General features: G+C 33.9%; 1 protein-coding gene across 7 annotated transcripts in view; it reads left to right on the top strand.

Moving 5' to 3' along the window:
* SMARCA1 (SWI/SNF related, matrix associated, actin dependent regulator of chromatin, subfamily a, member 1) overlaps window positions 1-10,696 on the top strand; it is a 74,810-nt gene that overhangs the window by 1,151 nt on the left and 62,963 nt on the right. For all 7 annotated transcript variants that reach the window (XM_029929855.1, XM_029929859.1, XM_029929860.1 and 4 more), the window contains exons 2-6: window positions 3,300-3,386; window positions 5,792-5,958; window positions 6,300-6,400; window positions 6,505-6,605; window positions 9,509-9,688. In XM_029929855.1, the coding sequence (XP_029785715.1) occupies window positions 3,300-3,386; window positions 5,792-5,958; window positions 6,300-6,400; window positions 6,505-6,605; window positions 9,509-9,688 (636 nt within the window). The remainder of the gene's footprint in view (window positions 1-3,299; window positions 3,387-5,791; window positions 5,959-6,299; window positions 6,401-6,504; window positions 6,606-9,508; window positions 9,689-10,696) is intronic.

The raw sequence follows: 10,696 nt of genomic DNA, 5'->3' as shown, positions 1-10,696 counted from the left end.
AAAGACAATTGTAGTGCTAAGTGAAAACCATACAAGACATGCACATTTTAAGATCTATGTGGTACTTGGATCAGTAAGATGGTATTGTAAAGATGGATCAGGTACCAAGTATCAATATAAAACCCAATGCTGGGGAATTCACCAATGAGCCTAGGTGCCTTTTATTCCCTAGACTGACGAAATGTGAGGGCGAAGCTGTCTATTGTATGACAGTAAAGATTGTTGAACTTCCAGATTGTGTAAAATTTTTGAATTGTGAAAAGATTGGGAATCAATTAAAAACCTATATAATGAATACTGAATTGATACATAAATTAATGAATTCTGTAGCTTCATCAGAAGTTACCCTAATAACTATCTCATTTGTGTGCTCAGCATCGGGAAGTGAGGTGTTGCATGGCAGGAACTTTCTGAATACCTGAAGTTGATTATTTTAGTTACCACATCTTTCATTTTTAATTTTTCCTGAAAAATCTAAACAGTACCAAACATCTACTTAAGTTCTTTCACTTGTATCATTCCTAAAATCAAGTAATTTGGCACCCTCCCACTCATCTAAATAGATTGCTCACTACCTTAACTGCTTAACTGATGGACTGAAAGTGTAGATTAAACTTTCCCTCCTGTTCATCAGTTATTGTGCTCTGGAAGTGATATATAGACATTTGAGATGCAGAAGGCTGTTTCCCCTCAATTAAATAACCACTTCCCAGACATTTCCAGTATTGTGTTGATTTTTTAAAAAAATTTAACTAGGCTCCACGCCCAACATGGGGCTTGAACTCACGACCCCAAGATTAAGAGTCGCATGCTCTACCTACTGAGTTAGCCAGTGCCCCCAGCATTGTGTTGATTTTTTTTTGAATGACTTTTCGCTCGCCTCCCTCAATTGTCAGGTGTTAGCTATCATTTTTTAAAAAACTTCATCTGCTTTCATCAGAGAGAACCTAGGATAAAATGACATAGATGTAACAAAACCATACAATCATTTAAAACAAGTGTAAAAATACAAAACACAAAAATACAAGTGATGCAGCAGGGAGAGGGAAATAATTATGCCTGAATAGTAAGGAAAAGAAAAATTTCTGCATTGGAACTCCTCTTTTAGTCCTGGACCTCTGCCATCCCTTCTTACTGTTGACATTGTGCCTTCTTATAGTGATCTTTCCCCTGTCATTTGCTGCTGCTTTTATTCTCTGTAGTATGGCAATGAAACTTGCTAGAATTGTACATCAAATAAAAGAAAACAGGCTCTGAGTAAGAGCATTTTTGTGATGCATAAAGTAGATGAGCTTTAGTGGATTGACTTGTGACATTTAGCTACAGAAACATATTTTTGTTTACCTTATGGTTCTTGAACTTACTTGGTTTAAATGACAGTTGGATAACTTAACATTGGAAGTTGGAGTTGGTATTTTTGGTAATGAAAACATCAAGAAAAAGGTCATGGCCTCTAAGGGCATCTTGATGACCTCATGCACATTCTCATGGCATCTAAACTACCAGATGATAAAATCCCTAAGAAATTGATTAAAATATCTTAATCACCTTTTATGTTTTCTGGTCCGAGAAGTGTATTTTTGAAAACATATTTTAAAATACCTACCTTCTAAAGCTTCAAATTTGTTGTGGAAGATAGTGCCAATTAAGTAATTACCCACAGCTTTTAATAGCCCTGATCAAGATTAGGAATTTTAATTAGCATATAATTAAATTTTATGGTATTCTACCACAAGGTAGGCAAGAGTATTGAGTATTGAGTAAAGTTTATTTTCTAATTAAACCCTTGATTTTTCTTTAAGCAAAGTCTCTGCCCCTACGTTATTAGCTATATACTTGTGTATATGAGGTGAAGTAATTTTCACTATTTTGAAACCTGCAAACTAGACTTCTTAAAGCTTTTCAAGGAATGGTAAAGGTGTGAATTTTGTTACCCAGTATTCCTTTACATGTTGCTTTGAAAGTAAAATCTGATTTATAGTATATGTGATAGTTTGAAAGAGTGGGATTGAGGGGATTTTAGCAGTTTTCTATTCTTGTCCATTCACAATTACATTCAAAACATTCCACATAGACGATATATACATATGAGATGCTTAAATCAAGATAACTATTACTTGAGTTAAGAATAACTGAACAATATCTGATCAGTGCTTCAAAGTAGAACACTGACCAGGGTCAAATTCCATTATCTTGGTTTGGATTGTCTCAAACTAGGAATTTCAGTAAATGTTGGAAGACATATTCATTAACCTTTAGAGCCATGTTTTTCTTATGTTTAAGATCACATTCTGTTGATTTAGGTTCTAAGTTTTCAGGAACTGGTTGACAAAAGCCATGATAAAATGGACGTAATTTCTGCAGTTTTCACATACTGATTTGTGACTTGTGCAAAGTCTGTGTTAAAACTGAAATGCTCTCAGCTCTGATACTAAGGGGTAGATTTGTGTTTCTTTATTTCTTATAGGGAAGGAGGTGTATTCTATATACGTAATTACATTTACAAATAGATGCTTATCTTTAGAAAGGATGGCATGCATGAAATAAGTCCCAGATAATTTCAGTATTTTTAAGAAGCTGATTTATGTTATTTTTCATTAAATCACAACTTTTTAAACATCAAAGGTTAATAGTTGATAGCCTTGAGAAACTGCTACAGAATATTTATGTAATAGAGTTTAAAATAGTTTTCTTTCCAGTTGGGGAAAATTAACATAAATTAAAAGTTTGGAACTGTGCTGTTTTTTTATTATTTAAATAGAAATGAACACGTTATATTATATTAAAAAGTTTAAATGTTCTGATAAGAATATGAAAACAATAAAAAAGTGACTTTTCAGGAACAGAAACCACACTCTTCTTCTGAAAGTCTGGTTCATTTCCATTACATAAAGATGTGTTTCTGAGAATTAATATTTACTTTCCTTGAATTCCTTGGTTTGTAGTTTATAATATTAGCATATTCTAGATTTTAAATGTATTCAATCGTTCTGTACTTTCTTATGCTTGAAATTAAAAAATAGATGAAATGGCTCAGTGTTTCACCTTTTGGTGTTTATTTTAATTAATGTTCTTTCTGTAGCTTTTATAATACAAATTTTTTATTGGACCCCAGGTGCACAGAACTGTATTAATCGTAAGCCGTGTTTCATAACATGCTCTCATCATCGGTCTGTGTGTGGCCTATGTTGATTTATTTATGTAGTATTTAATTACTTTTTACTTTCTTCAAATGAGAATGTTGACCACTTTTAAGACCTTGCTTTGCAATTTGATGGCTTATTTTTTTGTAATTCCAGAAAAATGTTTCTTCATTTCAACTCAAACTTGCTGCTAAGGCCTCTAAATCTGAAAAGGAAATGGACCCAGAATATGAAGAGAAAATGGTAAATATATTCCTGGGGTGGATGGCGAATACTGTAGTTGATTTTTTGTCATTGAACTGTAGTTGACACCCAGTGTTAACATTAGTTTCACCATAGTTGATTTTTATTGAGAAGATGTGAAAGAGTAAAACAATACATGTTTGTATATAATACAGGATCATAGATTTTAGAATTGGGAAGTAATTTAATAATAAATCCACCATAATAGATTTTTGTTGAATAAACGAATCTCATTTTCAGATGAAAAAATAAGGAGCAAAGAAACCATATGGGATAGTTGAGAACAGAAACCGCATCTCTTCACTTTTGTTTAGCACTCCTTGTCTCATAATAAGATGTTTTATGCTAGAAATATTGAAAATACCAGTGGGAATATCAGTATGGCTGATAGAAATCAAGTCACAGAGCTGGACTCATATTTTTTCTCCCTCCTTGCTGTTGGATATATGAGTGAATGTTACATATTATGAAACATGTTAATACCGTAACACTTTTCCTGGAGGAAAGAACATTTTTCCCTGTACATGAAGATGTTACATATTTAAACAATAGTATTTTTGCTATGCTACCTACTGCTTTGCTATGTATTTCAAATTACTTATTTTTATGTACTAAAATCCATATTTTAGCTTTCATTTTACCTAAACTTTTATGCCCTGGGAGCTTTCAAAACCAGTGAATTTGGTTAACTCCAAAGAGAAATTAATAGGTCGTTGGAACTGAATTTTTTTGTTTGCAATAATATAAAGAAGTAGAAATGAAGTATATTTTTGGTTGTTCATAGTGATTTTGACACCCTCCATGCCCTAATGTTTAAGGTCACATCTAACATAGATAGTTAATGTTTTAACAACTCTAAAACAACATTCCAGTGAGGATAACATAAAATGGAAAAGTTTTGGCCTCCTTCCAGCTTCTGGTCTGAATATGTTTGTCTAATTCTTGTGTTTATGTTAATGTACTCATGTAAGTTTCTGGTGTTACTAATTATGCATCCTTAATTAGCAAATGTTCCCTACCCTGTGGTCAGAAAATGACTGGGAATTAAAAAATCATTTTCATACAACATGTATAGATAAAAAAAATCATTTTCATTTTTTTTCTTCATCTGGAATAATATATATGTCTTTCGATCATTAAGATTTTTTTAGTGAAGTTTTATTTCATTAATATGGTACAAGTTACATGACCTTTTACAATTTATTGAGAAATTATAATACATATCAATTAAAGAATTTTAATGTTTATTTTTGAGAGAGACACACACAAGCACAGAGTGTGAGCAGGGGAGGGGCAAAGAGAGAGACATACACACAGAATCCGAAGCAGGCTCTAGGCTCTGAGCTGTCAGCACAGAGCCCGACGTGGGGCTCGAACTCATGGACAGGGAGATCATAGCCTGAGCCAAAGTCGGACACTAAGCCACGCAGGTGCCCCACATATCAATTTTTAATAGTTAATATGTATTAACTATCTTATGTATATGTATGTGTGTATTTTCCCCCCAAATCTTGCTCACTTTGTAAAGAAACTTTTTATATTATTAGAATAGAGTATAATTTTCCATATCATTGTAATTGAAGAGAGAAATATTCATTATGTTATTGTACCATGGCATTGAACATATTTTGAGACAGGATGATTGTATTCTAAAGTTTTAATTATTCCTAGATGCAACTTGAAAATTCTGAAGAGTTCAGTTAATGGTATATGTTTATCAAAACTAATAATGTATATTTCTGTATTTAAGATATATCATGTATTATGATGCTCTATTTTGTTGAGTAGGAAAAGAAAATCATTATGGTTTGGAAAGAGGATTTGCTTTTTGACCCTGACTCTTTAACCAGGGTACTTCATTTTTTTTTAATGTTTGCTTATTTTTGAGAGAGAGAGAGAGAAAGAGAAAGCATGTGCGCTTGTGCATTTGGGAGAGGCAGAGAGAGACAGAGACACAGAATCCGAAACAGGCTTCCGGCTCTGAGCCGTCAGCACAGAGCCCAATGCGGGTGTCGAACTCGCTGAGCCATGAGATCATGACCTGAGAAGTTGGATGCATAATAGACTAAGCCACTGAGGTGCCCCAGCAGGGTACTTCTTATTGGGGCATTTACTTCTGTTAGATCACTTGGCTTCTATTCAAAGTATCTGAAAATGCCATTTTCAAATTCTGGTGCTTACTAGCTGTGGGAGCTTGGGCAAGTTAGTTACCCTCTCTGTACTTTAGTTTTATCATCTGTAAAATGGACATAATATTAGTACCTACCTCATAGGTCTATTAAGAGATTTTAAAGAGTATGTTTTAAGTGCTTAGAATATAGACAAAGAAAGGGCAATATAAGTGTTTGTTAAATAACTTTGAGTGAATAAAAAAGAAAATCATTACTTTTTCTTTTGTGCATTAGAAAGCAGACCGAGCAAAGAGATTTGAATTTTTATTAAAGCAGACAGAACTTTTTGCACATTTCATTCAACCGTCAGCACAGAAATCTCCAACATCTCCTCTGAACATGAAATTGGGACGTCCTCGAATAAAGAAAGATGACAAGCAGAGCTTAATTTCTGCTGGAGAGTATGTTGGCATCTCTCTCTACTTTCTTCCTTCTCTCTTTCCCTCCCTCCCTCCCTCCCTCCTGTCCCCCCCTTCTCCCTCTCCTCATAATCTTATTCCCTCTTCACTTATTCAGTATAACTCTATATTCAAAAAATAAGGTTATTGTCAGTGTAAATAAAATTTGGAGGCAACAAGTTTTTCTCACTAGAAATCAGTAAAAGTATAGGCTGGTTCTACCAATTTCTAAGCAAGACCTTAGATAACTCATTTTCTTTTCATAAAAGATACTAGCGATGTATGCTGACTTCATCAACCCCTTACATTTGTGTTGAACATAAAAGTATTTCTTTTCATTTCAGCTACCGCCACAGGCGCACGGAACAAGAAGAAGATGAAGAGCTACTCTCGGAGAGTCGGAAAACATCTAATGTGTGTGTTAGATTTGAGGTGTCACCTTCATGTAAGTACCTCATCATGTTGGTGTTTTTTTTCCAATTTGAGTTTAGAAAAATTTTATTTGATTATATTAATGAAAAGTATGAGGCATATTGGTTTCTTTTTTAGATGTGAAAGGAGGACCACTGAGAGATTATCAGATTCGAGGGCTGAACTGGTTGATCTCTTTGTACGAAAATGGAGTTAATGGTATCTTGGCAGATGAAATGGTAAGGAGTTGATAGCCAAAAACAGAATTTCCATTATCGATTTTTATTAAATTTAAAATACCTGAACTGGTTTCTTTTCACATTGTATCTTTCCCCTTTTTAAAATACCTGAGCTATATTGCCCCCCTGAGGACTGGAGGCTAATTGCTTTATTTTGTTATAACGTAAGAGACATTTTAAAAATCTAGAACACATACTTTCACAGGCTACAAAATTCTTAGTGTGTTTTCCTCAAATGGTTTAATAAAACTCCTTGTATTTTTGTTTTTATTTATACTTTGGCTTCAAAGAAGCTCAGAACCAAAATGAATGCCAAAATGGGGCATCTGTGTAATGTAGTGGTTGGCCCATTGTGTCTTTTGTGCCTTTTCCTATTCAGTACTTTCTAAGTTTTCCTCGGCCCTTTTTTATTTCTGTTCACCATTAATTTATGTTCCATGTTTTCACTGTAGGCCACCTGAAACATGTTTTCTTTGTAAGCTACCTGAAATCCTTTTGCTAATGAGGTGGGGTATATAAACCAAACACTAAATGAGTGAATGAATAGACTAGACAATAAATGATGAAAGCATGAATGAATAAATGTAAATGCCTCAATGAGTGAGTAGTTAGAATGTGAATAGGTGGAATAAAGAAAAAAAAGTAAAGAGCACTGTTGAGTTCTGATCTAGCGGAATACTAGGTAGGGCCTAGGAAGTAAGCTAAGGAATGAAGGACATATAAATAAAATGGCCAAAGAGAAAAGTTAAGTCCATTGAAGATGCCAATTTAGTAGATTGGGGGAGTACATGAAGACTTAGATTGGTATTTTAAGACCAGATGAATCAAATGGGATTTAAGAGAGGACTTGGGGGGAGTTCTAGATCTATATGACTGAGTGATACTCCTGTTTATGAGACTCTGGAGCCATTATTGAAATCACTCTTCTCTGGAAGAGCCACATGACTGTTCATGCTCTATAATATGTAGTGTAGTAATTGTCCCATAGATGCTGAGCAACTGATAGGTGTGTGGCAGGAGGTCCTTTAAATCAAGGGTCTGTAGTTCCTTGTATTTAGGATTCTGGGTTGGAGACTACAATTAGCTCAGAAGGGTAGGAGCTTGGTTAATTGGATAACAGAAAGACCAGGATTATTTGCCCCAAACTCTTGTTGGTTACAGCCTGTCTAAACGTGAAGGATCAGAAGAGCTTTCATATTGAATTTATGCTGAAACTGGATACTTTTTAATTATTAAAAAAGGGAAAGATACTTTAAGGAGTATAGAAAATTTGGAAAAAATCAAGAAAAAATTGAAAGTAAATTATAATTATGCTACCTAGAAATAACCATAGTTGACATTTTGGCATATTTCATGTTAGCATTTTAATTCTGGGTGTATCTATTTTACATAGTTGAGATCATATTTTACATATAACTTGGTATTCTGATTTCTTCACATTCATACATATTTTCTGCATAATTCAGATATTTGTAAAAATAATTGTTAATTACTATATAATAATCCTGGAGAGTTACCATATTCTATTAATATCCTCCCTTATTGCTGGTCATTTGGACTGATGTATCTATATAGTATATACTGGTTGATCCACATGTATATATGGTACATCATAATGCTTTTGTGAGAGCCCTTGTAATTTTTCTGCACCTTTCAAATTATTTCCATAGGGTTCCTAAAAATGGAATTACTTGATTTAGGAATTTTAAATATTTTAAGGTTTTGATGCATCTCATTAAATGAAACATTAGATAGGATAAACTCTATAAAAATAGTTCTGAGCCTAGGTTTATAAAATAATATATATACCTTGTATAGAGATAAAGCCAGAAACTGTTTTATTTTTATTTATTTATTTATTTTTAATTTTTTATTAATGTTTTATTTATTTTTGATACAGAGAGAGACAGAGCATGAGAGGGGGAGGGTCAGAGAGAGATGGAGACACAGAACCAGAAGCAGGCTCCAGGCTCTGAGCTAGCTGTAAGCACAGAGCCTGACGCGGGGCTTGAACCCACGAATGTGTGAGATCTGACCTGAGCTGAAGTCAGAGGCTTAACCGACTGAGCCACCCAGGCGCCCCCAGAAACTGTTTTAAAAGGCCACACAACATAGGACATCATACCCTTCCTCATGGTGTTCAGTATGTTTTTTATTTTTATTTATTTATTTTTAAATGTTTTTTTTTATTCTGAGAGAGTGAGAGAGAGCATGCACATGTGGGAGAGGCAGAGACAGGGAGAGTGAGAATCCCAAGCAGGCTCCACACTCAGTGCAGAGCCTGATGCCGGGCTTGAGCCTATTATTGTGAGATCATGACCTAAGCCAATATCAAGAGTCAAATGCTCAGCTAACTGAACCACTCTGGCTCCCCTGTTCAATATGTTATTTTTTAAAAAGTCCACTGGACTAGGTGATCTCTAAGGCTTTTTCTGGCTGCAGAGTTCTTTTATGTTTTATTCTTTTATGGTTCCATAGGTCTTCAAGGGTGTGAGATGCAAGTACAGAGCCACAAGCCCCTTGAGATGCATAGTCTGAATATTTCATGCCTGGGCTGTAATAATGTTGGGGACAATGGGAAAGAAAGACCAGTATCGAAGCAGGCTGGTAAAGGAAATGATTGTGAAATACATTCACACAAAATTTCTAATTTTGCCGCTAGAAAAAATTATAAGGTATGCTACTTGCTCCTTTAAGAGGAGCAACAAAACAACTTTCTACCTGCAAGTTCCTGTTTTTTGTGTGCACACAGTAAGTACAAATTAGTATGGTTATTCACTTAAAAGAACAAAGGTCTTTAAAAATTTTTCCTATGTGCCATAGTTGGCAGATGTCTTTATTACTAACAAAATGTTTCATTAAATAAACATTTATGGATTTTTTTCTTTGTGATGATAATGCAGGGTCTTGGTAAGACTTTACAAACGATTGCTTTGCTTGGTTACCTGAAACATTACCGAAACATTCCAGGACCTCACATGGTTTTAGTTCCAAAGTCTACTCTATACAACTGGATGAATGAATTTAAACGATGGGTCCCATCTCTCCGTGTTATTTGTTTCGTCGGAGACAAAGATGCAAGAGTAAGTGAGAAACTGACTTAAAGGGGCAATCAAAAATAACATTTCTGGGGTTAAGCTATATACAAATACCATAAAAGACATTTAAGTGGACTGCTACTAGTAAATAACACATTGTGCTTACTCTATGTTAGGCTCTGTTGTAAGTTCCCTAAATATATTAATTAATTCTCACAGCACTCCTGTGAAATCGATGTGTTACCTATTAATAACAATCACTTGTATTATGCTCATCTGCATTTACTTTTTACAAGCTCATTAATGTCAGCATTTTTGAGTTGCATTTTAAATCACTTTTTATAAGAAAAATCATCATTCACAGTGTATCTTATCAGTGACTCTATCAGTGGTGTTACTTTGACCCCAAAAATATGTGCATTTATATGACTTAATTTTTAATGTTTAAATTTTTTACTTTTGGCTTTGATTTGGTATACATGCACACATATGTGTGCATAGACACACACATGAATGGAGCCTTTTCTATTCATACTTATGCAAAGAGCAAGCTTTCAGTTTTGGTTTTTGAATAGAAAAATACATACCTGCATACGTTCTTAGATACTGGAAATGCTGGGCTCTTGCTTAAATTAGCCATTTGTCACTTTGGTAGGCTACGATTATTTTAGGACTATAGAATTAATCTTTTTAGATTATTTAGAAATTATGCAAAAATATCAAAATGAATAATCAGCTTATAAAGCATATTATTAAACTTTGCCTTTATTTTGCCTCCAGAGGACATAGCTCAGAGGAAAGATTTATTCTATGTTTCATATTTAGATAGGTTATCAAAAGATATCCTCAAAAGAATGGTAACATAATAAATTATGTAATTGTATTCTTATCACTTTGCTTAAAGAAAAATTACTTAAATTTATTTAAATTTAGCTTATAAATAATTTAAATATTGAATTATTGAGCTCATAAATTTAGAATTACAGGCTTGATTCTTCCCTGTGCCACTATTTTCCAGTGGTAACTTAGTCACTTAGAATCCTTTTCTGATCA

This window comes from Suricata suricatta, chromosome X (genome assembly GCF_006229205.1).
Source record: "Suricata suricatta isolate VVHF042 chromosome X, meerkat_22Aug2017_6uvM2_HiC, whole genome shotgun sequence".
In the NCBI taxonomy this organism is placed as follows: domain Eukaryota; kingdom Metazoa; phylum Chordata; class Mammalia; order Carnivora; family Herpestidae; genus Suricata; species Suricata suricatta.
Note: the sequence above shows the minus strand (reverse complement) of the source record. Positions and strands in the feature narration are given on the sequence as shown.